Source organism: Tiliqua scincoides, chromosome 1 (assembly GCF_035046505.1).
Source record: "Tiliqua scincoides isolate rTilSci1 chromosome 1, rTilSci1.hap2, whole genome shotgun sequence".
Lineage (NCBI taxonomy): Eukaryota > Metazoa > Chordata > Lepidosauria > Squamata > Scincidae > Tiliqua > Tiliqua scincoides.
In genome coordinates, this window is record NC_089821.1 from 51,872,048 (window position 1) to 51,889,135 (window position 17,088).

Genomic DNA, 17,088 nt, shown 5'->3' on the forward strand with positions numbered 1-17,088 from the left:
TAGGTCATCAGAGAAGGCCTTTTTACAAGTGCCGCCGCCTAGGGAGGTACGTGGGGCGGCTGCAAGAAATAGGGCCTTCTCAGTAGTGGCACCAACGCTATGGAACTCCCTTCCCCCTGACTTAAGAATAGCTCCCTCTCTTGAGACCTTTCGGCGAGGCCTGAAGACCCTTCTGTTTAAACAGGCCTTCTGAGTTCTCGGCCTTTTAACATCTTTTAATATTTTTACAGGCCTGTTTCTTTTATGACTTGCTGCTGCTCTATGCTCTTTTTACCTATTTTTTACTCTGACTGCTGTTTTTTATGATGTGTTAATATGTTTTTATTTGTTTTTAAATTCTGTTTTTATATGTTGTAAGCCGCCTTGAGTCCCTTTGGGGAGAAAGGCAGGATAAAAAGAAAGTTATTAATTATTATTATTATTACACACACACAGATGCTCTGCCCCCCCCCCACACACACACAGCAGGGGAGGGGCACTTTCACTCACCTCATCCAGCATCTGAATGTAAGCCCCCCCCATCACAAAGAAAAAACTGTCTCCTTGGTCAGAATGCCAGTGTTTGCTTATTGCACAAGCCCCAGGTAAGGCTCGGTTCTCACCATAAATCCAGAGGTTTGTTGTGTCTTGAGAATTCAAGTTGTGGTTGGACTTTCCACTTGTTCATTTGTATTGGAATCACGGAAGAACTGGCGAGGAGGTAGATGTGGTGTCAGCAGTGGCCCCTTTAAGTGTAAGGCCTGGGCATCCAGCAGAGTGTGCTGCACAGCTGCAGCCACTGGAAGGCAATAGGGCCCTCAGGGATATAAGGAGTACCTGAGGCAGAAAGGGTTTGTGGGTTTTGAAGGAGTGCAGGTTGGAGGTAGGAGAGGAGACTGACTGGGTTTATTGAATTTGGAATCTGACTGTGGATTGTGACTGGACTTGGATACCCTGATGGATTTGACTGACCTCCCTGGAACCTGACCTTAGACTGTAATTTGGCTTATTGGCTCTGGACTCTGATTTGGTAACTCTGATTGATGGGACTGATTTACTTGGCATCTGTGGACTGGAACTGGACTCCCTTTGCTTGCTGCACTGGTGAGTTGCACAAGGGGGACTGATCAGCCTTAAGCGAGCATGAGGCCCAGTGGATTGGAATTTAGCAGAACATCATTGTAGCAGAAAGATAATGTGATCCCCTATTTGTGTGCACCTGCTTTTGTGAGCTTCATAAGTGCTGACTCTAGCGATGATGAGTTCTTGGGGTTTCCAGAAAACTAGAGTACTCAAACCTTTAAGTCTCTCCTTTTGTTAATGACAGTGATAATGATTCTTAATGCCACTGTTGACTGTTGTTCACTTTACATGGTTTCAATGTTATTCTGTTATAGCTTATTAAATATTTTATTACACTATTTGGTTCAGAATATTTTTTTTCCTGTTTTCCTCCTCTAAAAACTAGGTGTGTCTTATGGTCAGGTGCATCTTATGGAGCGAAAAATACGGTAGATGCAAAGGATCACATGGAACAGTCCTCCCCACAAGAGCTGCCCTTCACTTTCATAAAGTAACACTGTACAGTAAAGTGAAAAGTACATCTTGCATTTGGGAAAGTTCTGAATTATTTACTGAAGATCACAAAGCTCTAGACGTGGATATAATCAAACCAAAACTAGAATTGGGTTGCACCCAAAGGAGCACAAACAGAAGAAACCCTGCATTAGCAAATTTCCTTGCTCTGTCCTCAGCACAGCAACACCCTTCAAAAATATGCTCCTGATGGTTAGGGGATACTAGAACAAGACTGTATTGGGTGTGGAGGGCTGCAGGAGTAATGGGAGAGTAGTGAAAATCATTCCCTCTTTCTGCATAAACAGAAGTTCTATCTATTCAGGCAAGAAGTGAATCATTGTATGCCCCCATAATTATCAATGTGCCATATCTGTGAAAATCTAAGGAGGTTAAATAATCACCTTTCCCAAGGGCTAATCTCTGTCCTTGCAAGATGCATTGTTCACCTTTCAGAATACAAAAAAAAGTTAAGCCTTACCTTGGAGCCAGGTCTTGTATCTACAGTGGATGCCGTTACTGCAGTAGATGTTTCACTGACCATGCTTGAGGGTCTTTGGTTTATCTGATGCTTGGACATATGTGAATTCTGCCTAGAAAAGAAAAAAATACACGTAAGGTATTCCATATTTTCCTCGGTTTGAAAGGTGGTTTTTTTATTCTTGTATAAACACACAATAATGAGGCATAGGCTGCACTTGCCAGTTTTTTCACACTTGCGCCAATGCAGCAAACTGTTCAGTTACAACTGCTTTTATTTAGGCACCACTGTAACATAAGCAAGCTCAGCTCATCAAGCAATTTAACCAACCCCTTTCAGGTAACTTACGTACATCATCAATTTGATATTAAGTATTTAACATACTCCAAGATTAATGGATATTAGGAACCTAAAAAGCTATTATTACCATGGATTGTAATTTCCTACACAGTGCAAAACAGAACATTTAGGGCCAACCTACACATTACGATAAATGCATATGTTTGGCCTTTTTTCTTTATTAACAAACTGATAAAGTTAAGGAGATTGAAAGCCTTTTTGCACTTTACACTATAAATAGCAAAGGAGTAGGGACAGCTGAGATAGGACTCACAGCAGGGACTAAGTGGGAAAGCTCCCCCCCTCCACCTCTAGTTATGGCTCTGCATTGTTTTACATGTCCCCCCCCCCACTGTTAAAAAGGAAAAGAAAGCAGCAAAATATAGTTATCTTAATCCTTACTTTGACTCTAAGCAATTTCTGCATTTTAACTAAACTTTGAACAGTACTTACTTTTTTACTATTATAAATAGTGCATGGGAGTATGAGCCAGACTGAAACCATGATAGGTTCAGTATTAAAGGTCTCCTACCCCCAGTTGTAATTTCACTTCAGAGCTATTTTTAAATGAGATATTTTTTAACCAAAACAAACTGAAAAGGCCAGCACATACATTTATTGTAACATGTAGTTTGTTCCTCAGAAACAAAGCACTTGAAACCCCTGTACGTCATCAAACACCTATATCCCATGGACATGCTTATAAGACAGATCATGTTGTTTCATATCTTGTCTATCAACTATGTGAAGTCATCAGATATATTTTTCCACATCTGAAGCAATTCTCATAACTCTCCCCCCTTGAGCATTCCCATTCCTGTATAAACCAAATTCCAATTCCTGTATAAACACATTCTATTAGTGAACCAATATTAGGAACTTCAGAAACAGTGCGTTGTAGATGACACACAAACCAGAAAACCTTAGGTAGATCAAGGGTAGGATTTTCATTAATTTAAAGGAAAAACATATTTTAATTAGCAAAGCTAGAATTTCAAGTGCGGGTAATTTTGTTGATTTGAGTTTATGAATCTGTACAGACAACAGATCATTGCAGTAGAGTAGGCTTATTTTTTCTGTCTCAGCCCAGTAAGAATGATGGTGGATGAGGCTAAGGGCACAATCCAAACCCACGCTGGAGCAGGCAAGCCAGGAGGCTTGCACTGTATCCAATGCAGGTTTGTTGGCTGCAGCGGCTCAGCCAGGGGCAAGGGGAAACTCTTCCCCTTACCCCTGGGTAAGGGCTGCTGGCCCCAATGGGTCTCCTCAGACCTGCGCCACCTCTGGAGGTAGCGCAAGTTCGAGGAGAGCGGAGCAGCTTGAAGCTGCTCCATTCTCTGCGGGGACAGGGGTTGTGATCCAGCATAACTGCCAGGTTCCAGCCCTGCCCCTGGCTCCATAATTAACCTTGCATAGTAAGCACAGAGAGAAATATAGAACACTTGCTAATACTTCTCCTCTTACTATGAAAAGAAGGCCTATGTAGATGCGCAGGAGAACCTGTGAGGAGGTCTTTTCCCCTCACAAAAAAATCATCATGTCCTCTGTGGGCTTCAGAAAGCCCTCCAGTCACCTTTGGAGGTCTCAGATAGGGCTGAGTTTGGTTCAACATGGGTCCAGGAGACCCACGTTTAGCCAGATTCACAGATATAAAATCTGCAGATAAACAGGCTCCACCTGTACTGACAAAAGTAAGCAAGCTCATATAAGAATCTGGAGCAGCATTAAAAAAAATCACCACATTAAAAATTAGGGCCCAATTCTTCCCCTCTCCCAGTGATGCAGACATGCCACTGGAGCTCATGCTACATCCTGGGGGGGGGGGGGGGGAATCCAGGTTTCCTCCAGGCAAGCCTTCAGTGCCAGTATGGGTTTGCTCAAATCTGTGCCAGTGTTGAACAACTATCGGCCAGTCTCCAACATCCCGTTTCTGGGCAAGGTAATTGAACGGGTGGTGGCGGCCCAACTCCAGAGGGTCTTGGATGAAGTGGATTATCTGGATCCTTTTCAATCTGGTTTCAGGCCGGGCTTTGGGACGGAAACTGCCTTGGTCGCCTTGGTGGATGACCTACGCCAGGGACTGGACAGGGGGAGTGCGTCCCTGTTGGTCCTGCTGGACCTCTCAGCGGCTTTCGATACCATCGACCATGGTATCCTTCTGGGCCGATTGGCCGAGTTGGGAGTTGGAGGCACTGTTTTGCGGTGGTTCCGCTCCTACTTGGAAGGTCGGTCCCAGATGGTGGTGCTGGGGGATGCCTGTTCGACACCCTGGCCATTGAGGTGCGGGGTGCCGCAGGGCTCAATTCTGTCCCCCATGCTATTTAATATCTACATGAAACCGCTGGGAGAGGTCATCCGGGGGTTTGGAGTGGGGTGTCATCAATATGCTGATGACACCCAGCTTTATCTCTCCTTTCCTCCAGACTCCAGGGTGGCGGTTGAGGGCCTGGAGCGCTGTCTGGAAGCAGTGAGGATCTGGATGGGGGCTAACAAGCTGAAATTAAATCCGGATAAGACAGAGGCTCTCCTGGTTCGGAAATCCTCGATGCAGGTGCTGGATTATCAGCTTGCTCTGAATGGGGTTGCACTCCCTCTGAAGGAGCAGGTCCGCAGCTTGGGGGTCCACCTGGACTCGCAGCTGCTCCTGGATTCCCAGGTGGCGGCTGTGGCTAGGGGGGCCTTTGCTCAGCTTCGGCTGGTGCGCCAGCTGCGTCCGTACTTGGATCGTGCAGACCTGGCCACGGTGATCCATGCTACGGTGACATCGAGGTTAGATTATTGTAACGCGCTTTATGTGGGGCTGCCCCTGAAGACGGTTCGGAAACTGCAATTAGTGCAGAATGCGGCGGCCCGTGTGGTCACTGGAGCTAGGCGGTTTGACTCTGTCAGCCCGCTTCTCCGGGGGCTACATTGGCTGCCCATTCGTTTCCGGGCCCAATTCAAGGTGCTGGTTTTGACCTTTAAAGCCCTATACTGCTCTGGGCCAGGTTATCTTAGAGATCGCCTACTCCCATACAATCCGGCTCGTCCTCTCAGGTCATCAGAGAAGGCCTTTTTACAAGTGCCGCCGCCTAAGGAGGTACGTGGGGCGGCGGCAAGAAATAGGGCCTTCTCAGTAGTGGCACCAACGTTGTGGAACTCCCTTCCCCTTGACTTGAGAATGGCTCCCTCTCTTGAGTCCTTTCGGCGAGGCCTGAAGACCTTGTTGTTTAACCAAGCCTTCTGACGTTCTGGCCTTTTTAACATCTTTTATATATCTTTTAGTTGCTTTTTTACAGGCCCGATTCCTCTAAGAACTGCTGTTTTATGCTCTTTTATTCTGACTCTTCTGACTACTGTTTTTATGGGTTCTGCTAATGTGTTTTTTAATATGTTTTTATCTGTGAAATTATGTTTTAATTTGTTTTATATGTTGTTAGCCGCCCTGGGTCCCTTTTTGGGAGAAGGGCGGGATAAAAATAAAGTTTTATTATTATTATTATTATTATTATTATATTCTGTTTATACTTTAAACTTCGTGCAAGAATGGAGCACAGGGAGAGAAGTGGATGATCCAATTCCTGCTTGCATTCAGTGAGTAGCACTGGATGCTGCGTGACAACAGAAGTTTTTCACCTGATACCTGCTATAGGTTCACCAAGAAGGAATGGCAGTGCATGAGGGGAAATGGGAACATAAGCCAGTGGCTATTGTATCAAACGAGTTCATAGTGTAGGAATTGTTTTCCTTTTTAAATATCCCAACAATGTGGCAGGCTCTTTTGAAATCTATGTTTTACTGTGCAGTGTATTTGGTACTTATACATTGGTGAAAAAGGAAGATTGATTGATATGTTAGTGTCATTAAAAGAATTTTGCCAGCTCTGCATACTAATTAAAAATCCAAACACACTGCAGCTTTTGAACAAAAGGTTAATGTCATTATGCCACAGGAGAGCATGTCACAGAGAACAGGGCCAGAAACAGTAAAAAAAAAAAGGAAACAATGAAGCATTATTTGGGTTCAGAGGAGGAAGACAGACTAAAAGACAAGGTCTTTGGAGGACAAGGAGGATGCCCAATTTTGCCAACAGAAAAAGCCACATTAAGTTAATTATCTGTTTCAGAATCAAGTCACAACATGCTAGTTAATGAAGCCACTTTTAACTGAACATTTATTTAATAAACCTTAATTAAGGTTTACACACTAATAGAATATACTTTCACAGGCTTTACAAAGTTACTCAAACAAGTAACAGTGCATGAGTGCACTCCTTTCCATTTAATGACAGGTATTAAAAGATGCTCTTGCTTTTAAAATAAATAATCATTGTATATGGGTTTGTACACAAATACCAACATGCTGTGATGATTGTTACATAGCCTGTGCCACAAAAACCCACAATGCAGCATACAAGTCTAATTTAGAGCAGACATCTTCCACTATTAGGTAGGATTTATCCATGTTTTATAGGACAAAAATACTGTGGCAGAGCACAGAGGAGAAATTATTTATTCATGTGTCCCTTTCACTATCTGTTGCTCTTCTTCCAAACAATCAAAGCACTCAGGCCATACTGCCCTTTAAAACTCCAGACTACAGAGCCTGTTACATAAGCAGAACAACTTGGCATGTGAAAAGACAACTCTAATTAGCAATACAAAAAACAGAAGGTTCAAGCTAAGAACACAGCTGAATGAGAGTACAGCATACAGTGTATTGCTGCACTGAAACCTCAGTACTCCTTATCTATCCTTAACACAGCCAAATGAAAGCTCAGACAAATTGGCTGTCCAGAATATTTCTGTGGCTGTCACTGATATTCAATCAAAGAATAGAAAGGTAAGAGCAATTTTTAGGTCATTGTTCATTATTTCTCCTACAAAAGAGCAAAACAATCAGAGGAAAACAGCTCATGAACATGACAATCAGCTTCAAGGTTACATTCAAGAGAGCAGCAGATCAACCTCCAACACCTATTTGGGATTAAATTGCGTGTTTTCAGCATGCAATAATTAATCTGATTCTATAATTTGGGAGTCTGCAGTTTTTAAAACATTTTGAAATATTATATACTTGCATGTTCATTATTTTAAGCATCTGCTGCTGGTGTGAATGTCTTCATAGGATAGTTCAGTTTCAGAAAGAGGAGGTTTCAGAGCCCGCAATGAATTCATACACTTTTTGAACAGCTTGTCTTCTATATCAGTTCTTGCTTTCTTACCTCTACATCAGAAGAAACTGATATTTTACTGTTTGGCTATCTTATTTGGCTTTGTTTCCTTTTAACCAACAAAACAACATTTGAATATTTTTCACTGGCTACATTAGCTAAACCAACATAGACAACATGACAAGTTTTGGCTAGCATCCATTTCTTTTTAACTGTCCTCCACTATATTGCCTGTGTGTTTCCATTCTAGATGAAAGGGTTAAGGACTTGTACTTCTTTCACATGTCTCATACTTTTAGAGGAGCTTCCACAGAGAAACTCCCAGTGAACTGTGCTATAAAATGCAGGTTTTTTTCTACATTTTGTTTAAAATACCATTCTTCCTCAAATACATTTTAAAAATAGACTTCAGTCTCTCACATTTTTAAGATCCAAAGGATCAGAATAAGTATTCTTAACAAGTCTGGGTTGAGTTTACTGTTCAATTCAGTTTACTGGGTTGGGTTTACCCTATCAATCCCTGGCCACTTCCTCCATTTCCATCCTGTGTTCATTCAGTGCCAGTACACAGCAAGCTGTATGTGAAAGATGGAATCTAAAGAATTATATTAAATATATCTTTTTCAACATTACAAATTGCTTTCTGAGTGTGCAAAGTTCATATGTATTTTTCTTTATGTTGTCCTTCAACAACCCTAGAACATGAATAAGGAGTGGTGTACCAAGGTCATAGTCATCAACTATGAAATCAACATCAACATAGATTCCATAGATCAACACAGAAATCAACTAATAATAATGACCACAGTGAACATTTTCTTTTATTGAAATAAGAAGCACAGTGAACATTTTCTTTTATTGAACTCTGTGTGTATGTACACACACACACACACAGTAAGTTTGCATATTTATATAAAACTTTTTATATATAATCATACCAATAAACAATTGAAAAATAAGTTTAAAAGAAATAAGTTCTTCTTGAAAAAAATTTAAACATCTTGAGGCGGCTTCTCAGACACCGCCCCCCCCTGCAGCCTATCATCCAAGGCTGGTGGGGCCCTGGCCACCCTCTTTGTATGTAGAATCTCTTGATTCTGTAACAGTTCTATGAGAATGCTGTACATTGTTTGGGGTTGACTTTAAGTGATATTAAAATTCTGAGTTGATGATTAATCTGCAATGACTAAATTCCAGGCGTAAATTATCACTTGATGAAAAGTGTGGATTTTTTTCACAGTAACACAAATAAGCATTATTTTCCTCATATTGTAACTGGGAAGGGGAAGTTAAGGAGGAGTGGCTTGCCTAAGGCTTGCTTAGTAAAACTTCATGGAAAAGGAAATATATGAGCTGGGGAAATTCCAATTTGCAGCTCAGACACTTAGCCACCACACCACATCAGTTCTCTTATCCTATCCAATCTTTTATGCTTATGTAATAGTTCAGTCTTTTAAAAAAAACAACAAGATAAATGGAAAGTAATTTCACAATATAGTACACAGCATGAGAATGAAATGGAGCAAGTTTGATAAGGGAGACTTAGGGACTGTAGAGAATGTCATGCAGTCCTGAACATGATTAAACCAGTATTATCTCCACAGGCGTACCTTGTCCATGACAAAATTTGAGAACTTTGTGTTAGGTAGCAAACTGGAGGGGGCCCTGTGCCCATTTACCAGCTGCACAGCCTCCACCTCCTTGAAATCCAGACTGGCTCCCATTCTTTTCTTGTGCTATAGCATGAGAGAGGAAGTTGTAGAGGGCTTTCCTCACTCCCTTGGCATTCAGCACAACCATAGCTGCCTCCTCCCCCTCTAACAGCCAGCAGAAGGAATGCTAGGAGCCCAGCATTCTGTCCATGGTCATTAAAGGATGTGGCAGTGGTGGCATTGGGTGCTGAGGGAAATTGATAAGCCCTCTTCTTGGCATCTAACACCACTGCTACCTCCTTGAATGTGTAGTGAAGGGAATACTAGGAGGCCAGTATTCCTTATGTGATCTGAAACAGCAGATCAGGATGCTGCAGGAAATAAGTAACTGGGTGGTTTACCTCTACCTCAGGCAAGGGTTGGGGTAGCTTACTTCTCTCCTGCAATGCTGAGCACTGCTGCTGCCACTACTGCTTCCTCTGACAGCCACAGAGGGAAAGCTGAAGGCGGCAACTGGAGGCACCTCTTTCCCTTAGCATCCAATACTGCCTCACCTCCTTTAACAGTTTGTGGGGATAATGCTGGAAGCCCAACATTCTCTCTACAATCATTGGAAGAGGAGGAAGAGGAGAGGTAGTGGCACTGGACACTGAAGGAAAGAGGTAAGCCCTCCCCATTCTCCTTTCAGTGTCCAGAATTGCCACTTGTACTACTGTTAGATACAGGAAGCTGGACTAGATGGGTCTCTGGCCTGATCCAGTGGGGTTTTTCCTATGTTCCTATTGATGCAAACCTTGCAACATTATGACTGGGATGAATCCCCAACATCTGTGTGGCCATGATGGGGGGAAAAAAAAGAGTCCGCTTCTGTATTGATTGTGGACATAACGTCTAAGAGGAGGTCCCACTTCCTTCTGGAAACTGGATAATAATCAAGTCTGACCTTGCCACAGAAATTTAAGACAGGGTCTTTGGTACCAGTGTTTGGAAATGCTCAAGTACACTTAAGACTACATGGAGTTTTTTTACTCTCGGACCGGGGCAGAAAACTTGACAAATTTCCAGAAACTTCCAAGGTTAGCAGTGCACACATGTAGAACAGCACTATGAGTGCTGAACAGAGATTACAAAGAACTTTGAACTCTCCTCCCTGTTATTGTGGGAATGGTGATCATTAAGCAATTTAATGGTCCTGGCCTCCCATTAGACTCCAAACCCAAGTGAGCCCCCCCCCCCACATACTCCATGTGGAGCGCCTGATCCTTTTTTATTTCCTCAAACTGAGATGCAGTAAATGACCCCATGCTTTCAATTTGTAACTTATGCTGGAATTCTAAAATTATTTCTACATCATTAGAGAAGTTTGAAAACACAACTACAGTTGCATTTGGGAGGTTATTTAATTGACCTGTTTTGTAGTCACACCACAGACTTACCGCAGACACCCGCCTATAAGTCGATCCCACAGATAAGTCAAGGGCAGGTTTTGAGCCAACAATCATGGAATTTTCTATGACCCTTAGATAAGCCAGGGGTTGAACTTAGGGGGGTGTCTGACTATAGTTTTGTCTGATTTTACCCAAGACCAGATCCTGAAAAATAACCCACCACTAACTGTTACCTAAGAACTGTAGTCTCTAATTTATTAAAAACATAGTAAAAGATCATAAGATACATTTTTATTCTTTTTAAATTCTGGTCTTCATCACCTTTTTGTAAACACTATCAGAGTAAGTGCACTGTAAACAACATACCAGTAAAACAGTGGTTCCCAACCTGGTATTCATGTATTCCCAAGGACACTCAACAGAGTCTTTAGGGGTACTTGAAAAAGAATGGAATAATGGCAGAAAAAGGCAGGTCATGCTCCAGAATGCCTTGCAAGGACCAGCAAGGCAGGAAGGGAGGTAGCTATGAAAACCCCACCAGTAGCTAGTTTTTAGTCATCAATTCATGTATGAACCAGTGATTGAAAACCAGCACAGTGAAAAAGCTGAAACATAATATGGAAAGTGATCAATCACCCAGAATTTCTCAGCACACTTCTGGTGCAAAACAGTGCAAAGGCAGAGTCTTCTGTTCTTCAAACAGAAGAGAAAATATGTGATGAATACATGAAGTCTGGGCTTTCATAGAGAGGAGATGAGGGCTTGTATTATTAAACATTTTGCTAATATGAAAGGTACAATTTATGGAAATAGGCTGCCAAGGGATATGCAAGTGAAAAAGGTTGGGAACCACTGCAAGAGATCCATGAATCAAATCCACCTGCAAGGTGTCTGATGTGTTAAGCCAGAAGCTCTACATACAACATATAACCCATAACACATAACTGGGAGTGTGCAATTCAATTCGCAGCAGAGAGATGAGATATTTGCAACCCTTTTCACTCTGAAGTAGACCCGCTGCTTTCCATGGGTGTTAATCTTAAGTAATGGTGCATTGAATTGTAGCCTGGGACTGCTTCAAATGGAAAGGAGGATCCTATCCTGGTGTTGAAAAAGGAAGACTTCTGCCAAATGCATGCATTTGCAAAAGGAACCAGGTTGCAGCAGCAAAAGGGAAGGGAGGAGAATAAAAGGTTAACTTTGGCTGGAATTTCCCAGGAAAGTTGCTATAGAAACTAATGAGGTGCCTGCCTGAGCTTAGGGGAGAAGGGAAACTGTTCAGAGTTGAAAGGCTCTGCCCTCTGATTGACCCGGAGATAAGGCAAAGTGATAATTGGAGCTTGATTACTTGGCAAAAATTTCACTTACTATACATGGGTATCTGCAGTATTCAAAGGTTTCTAATGCATTCTGAAAAAATATTACCCTGATAAAAGCAGTAGGATTAAATAATCTACTTACTCTTCTTGTAAAAGAAACTCAGCGTTTTCTGGAGAAAACTGACCAGTCACAGGATGCCTAAATGTTGTAGTCTGCTGGTTATGGCTGAAAAGAAAATCAGAATGCATTTTAATGCAAAGCAAGCACAAGTCTCAGAAAATAACAATTTTTCCAAAATTGGTCCTAGAAATGTGTTATGCTTCCTGCAGTGCACTAGAAAGATGAAAGACATTCATCTACTTTGTTGTAGACTTGCTAAATCTACCAGAGATCTGCTGTCATATTTAAGGCTAAAGCCTGTCATATTTAAGGTCATTTGTTACATGCACTTTTGATATTACAGAAATCAGAAACACATGCTTTTGTTTTTCCCCCCAAATACACTGCTGTCTGTTCTCTTAAAGTGTAATAATTGATACAATTGTAATTTAGTTCTCAGTCTACTCTCTCTGTTTGTAAAAGAGATGTTGCCAGAAATCTAGTTTCTTGCACTTTGTGAAATGCCACTAGAAATGGCTACTCTGCATTTCGGCTGCTTGAAGGGAAAGACTGAGCAGGCTTCTTCTGTAAAAGAGATGTTGCCAAATTCCCTGACATTCATTAGAATTTAAGTGTATATAATTGAGGAAACATACATCAAAACACACACCGCTAATTCACAAATTAACATTATTTGTTCTTTAATCACTTGATTCTATAACACTTCTATGAGAACGGTGTACATTGTTTGGGGCTGACTCTAAGTGATATTAAAATTCTGAGTTGGTAATTAATCAGCAATGACTAAATTCCAGGTGTAAATTACCGTATTTTTTGCTCCATAAGACGCACCTGACCATAAGACGCACCTCGTTTTTAGAGGAGGAAAACAAGGAAAAAAAATATTCTGAATCAAATAGTGTAATAAAATATTTAATAAGCTATAACAGAATAACATTGAAACCATGTAAAGTGAACAGCAGTCAACAGTGGCATTAAGAATCATTATCACTGTCATTAACAAATGGAGAGACTTAAAGGTTTGAGTACTCTAGTTTTCTGGAAACCCCAAGAACTCATCATCGCTAGAGTCAGCACTTATGAAGCTCACAAAAGCAGGTGCACACAAATAGGGGATCACATTATCTTTCTGCTACAATGATGTTCTGCTAAATTCCAATCCACTGGGCCTCGTGCTCGCTTAAGGCTGATCAGTCCCCCCTTGTGCAACTCACCAGTGCAGCAAGCAAAAGTGAGTCCAGTTCCAGTTCACAGATGCCAAGTAAATCAGTCCCATCAATCAGAGTTACCAAATCAGAGTCCAGAGCCAATAAGCCAAATTACAGTCTAAGGTCAGGTTCCAGGGAGGTCAGTCAAATCCATCAGGGTATCCAAGTCCAGTCACAATCCACAGTCAGATTCCAAATTCAATAAACCCAGTCAGTCTCCTCTCCTACCTCCAACCTGCACTCCTTCAAAACCCACAAACCCTTTCTGCCTCAGGTACTCCTTATATCCCTGAGGGCCCTATTGCCTTCCAGTGGCTGCAGCTGTGCAGCACACTCTGCTGGATGCCCAGGCCTTACCCTTAAAGGGGCCACTGCTGACACCACATCTACCTCCTCGCCAGTTCTTCCGTGATTCCAATACAAATGAACAAGTGGAAAGTCCAACCACAACTTGAATTCTCAAGACACAACAAACCTCTGGATTTATGGTGAGAACCGAGCCTTACCTGGGGCTTGTGCAATAAGCAAACGCTGGCATTCTGACCAAGGAGACAGTTTTTTCTTTGTGATGGGGGGGGCTTACATTCAGATGCTGGATGAGGTGAGTGAAAGTGCCCCTCCCCTGCTGTGTGAGTGGGGGGGGCAGAGCATCTGTGTGTGTAAGTGAAGGGGGCAGCCTGTGTGTGTGTGCGAGAGGGGGGAAAGTGTTTGTCTTGCAGAGAAGTTGTGATGCTCTAGGCTTGGGGGGGAGAGAGGATGTGATGCTCCAGGCTTGGGGGGGGAGAGAGAGGCTTTCCTGGGAGTAAGCCCCCCTGACTCTAATGGGACTTACTTCTGAGTAGACACGCGGGCTTGCTCAGCAAGACTGCCACCCCACCCACGCTTTCCTGGGAGTGAGCCCCAGTGATCCTGAGACTTACTTCTGAGTAGACACGCGGGCTTGCTCAGCAAGACTGCCACCCACACTTTCCTGGGAAGCGGAGCCGAGCGGGCAGGGGGTGGGGCCAGGGGCAGAGTTGTTTTTTGTTTTTTTTTTTTGTTTTTTTGCAGTATTCGCTCCATAAGACGCACGCACTTTTCCCCCCACTTTTTTGGGGGGAAAAAGTGCGTCTTATGGAGCAAAAAAATACGGTATCACTTGATGAGAAGTGTGGATTTTTTTCACAGTACCACAAATAAAAAGGGTTATCAGAAACAGTTTATTCAGAGTCCTGAAAAAGTCAACAATATTTAAGAAAAACAAAAACAGAGTGTACTACTGCCACAAGTTAAGTACAGTAATACCAGTAAGCCTAAAACACAAGCACTAATGACCAGATATGGTGGGAGATTCACTGAGGGCCCCATCCAAACCTGCACTTGGGCCAATGCAAGTCCCTTGCGCCAACCCGGGAGTGCTGTAAAGCTCTTTCATGACGATGCAACTGCAGGAAGGTCGGCATAAGGGACCTGCATCCACAGGCCTCAGAAAGATGTTCGGAGGTCTTAGAAGGGCACTTCCAGTTTTTGGGCGAAAACCAGAAGTGCCTTTCTAGAACCTCCAGAGGCCTTTTTGAGGCTTATGGAGGCTTATGGGCCTCAGAATAGCCTCCGGAAGTGACTGGAGCACAGCACAGCACCAGTCACCTCTGGAGGGCTCAGGTGGGGCCAGGTCTGGTTCCACATAGGTCCTGGGGATCTTCGTTGAGCCAGATTTGCAAATAGAAATTCTGCAAATAGGCTCCACGTGTATAGTATGGCATCCAAAGAACTACACAATTAGTTCTCTATGGCAATGTAGAAACCCTTTTTCAAAATTAATTTCAGATACAACATGGAAGTTGGCTACTTAAAGGTTAAAAGTTTAAAATTTCACCAGGTATGTCCAAACCCTTAAGCAGTGGTGCACCAGAGGCTGGAGATGCCCAAGGTGGTGGTATCATGATAGCACAAAGTCATGGCATCACTTGTGGGTTCTTCCAGATGAAGATAAGAAGGCAACCTCCTCCTCTTTGTATTCAGTAAACAGGAAGAGAAGCAGGAGGCCACAGCAGTTCTTAATTTGGCTATTGCGTCCCCCTTCTTCCTTTGGAGTCTCTTGATCTTCCAAAAGAGGAAGTACCAGATCAGAGAGATCTAGAACCTACTCTGCTGAGCATGAACTGACTTCTTTCTCAGGAAGCGGCTGGAGTGCATGCACACTCACAGCAGTAGCTTTGGCAATTTTCTGACATTGCCACTGTGAGTGCTTATGTGCTTCAGTCACTTAGTGAGTCACAACATCAGCTGGAGAGTGTGCATACTCACACTTCCGGCTTGGCAGCCCCCTCTTGCTACACCATCAGATTTTTTTTGTGCAGAGCATATGAGCATATGTATAGCATTCTCCGGCTATACAACCATTCACAGTACTCTGCTGTTCACAGTAGAGCCATGAGCAAACTACAAAGGAGATTATGTATTCTAAACCATATATATTATTAATATTTCAAGCAAGCAAGACTAGTTCTACTGTGTAAAATAACAAAACAAAAACCAAAGACACCCTGAAAAATATCTCAAAACACCTACAACGAAAATATCTTCTTGTGCTTAAGAACTATATTTAAACGCTTACATGAGCTCCTTAAATAAGCTGCCAAAAACAGTAATCAGTTCTGTCTAAAACCTTTGTATGGTCTTAAAAAAAATTCAATTAGCATTGCATACTTTGAACAATTATTTAATCTGGCTACAGTTCATTCCAACAAGGCACACCTGGCTGCAGAGGTCAGCAGTTCCTCTTTTCTGCCAGCAAACGCTCCTCAAATTCTGTCCTTTCCAGTTGGTTGGTTAATTATTCCTGCATGGCTCAAGGTTAATTGCTAAATACTAATTTAACTGTACTCAATAGACAGCTTGAGCACAACTGGGTAGAAAAGCATTTGCAACTTAGCACTGTATTTCCATGTTTTCACAGGTTCAATCCTACACAACAGAAGAGTCTTTCTGCACTAAAATACTTGTTCCTACATTATTTCCCTTTTATCTTTTAATTAACTTTTCAGATACCTACCTAAAACCAAGTTCTGACTTGTTAAAAAATACACATAGAAGAACAACATTATGTTCATAGGACAGCATCCTCACTAGTGCTTGCACCATCAGCAGCTCCATCTATGAATGGACAGCAAGTTCTGCTTGAGTAAGGATCCTGTTTGCTTGCACATCATCCCTTGTGTAGGCAGAATACTATTCCATTCTACCCATGGAAGGAGCTCCCAATAGCAGAAGTGCTAGTTGGGATGCTAAGAACTCATAATTTGGAATTCTTTTGTCCCAGAAGTAGGTAATCATCAGAAATATACACAATAACATGAATTCCAGTTACAGTCAATTCTTGTTATTTGCTGGGATTAGGCTCCTGAATACCCCAGTGGATAACAAATCCATTGATAGGAATCCTATGGGCTCAATGGGGTTAGGGGGGAGGGGTAGCAGCGGAGACCATCAGAATGCAGCACAGACCTTCAGAATGCCAGCAATGAATAGCATGAATAGCTTTAAAATGGCCATGGGAAGCTTCAAAATGGCATGGATAGCTTCTGAAGGTGGCATTCTGAAGCTACCCATGACATTTTGAAGGTCTCTGCTGTATTCTGAGGGGCTCCACTGCATTCTGAAGGTCTCTGCTGGCATTCTGAATACAGCGGAGACCTTGAAAATGGCATGGATAGCTTTAAAATGATGCCTATAAATAACTTCTGGGATCCCCAAATCTCTTCAGGATGCCAATGGATGGCATGGAGACCTTAAGGATGCCATGGACAGCCGAGAACAGACCGCAAATGGAGCAAGGTGAGTTTCACTTCTGTTCCCCATGGATAAGCAAATCTGCAGGAATAGAGTGTGTGAG

General features: G+C 42.5%; 1 protein-coding gene across 9 annotated transcripts in view; it reads right to left on the reverse strand.

The window, feature by feature from the left end:
• The window catches only part of PLEKHA7 (pleckstrin homology domain containing A7), a 224,400-nt gene that overhangs the window by 107,643 nt on the left and 99,669 nt on the right, over nucleotides 1-17,088 (reverse strand). For all 9 annotated transcript variants that reach the window (XM_066640650.1, XM_066640642.1, XM_066640633.1 and 6 more), the window contains 2 exons: nucleotides 12,028-12,111; nucleotides 2,036-2,147 (listed from right to left, as the gene is read on the reverse strand). In XM_066640650.1, coding sequence (XP_066496747.1) covers nucleotides 2,036-2,147; nucleotides 12,028-12,111 — 196 coding nt within the window. The remainder of the gene's footprint in view (nucleotides 1-2,035; nucleotides 2,148-12,027; nucleotides 12,112-17,088) is intronic.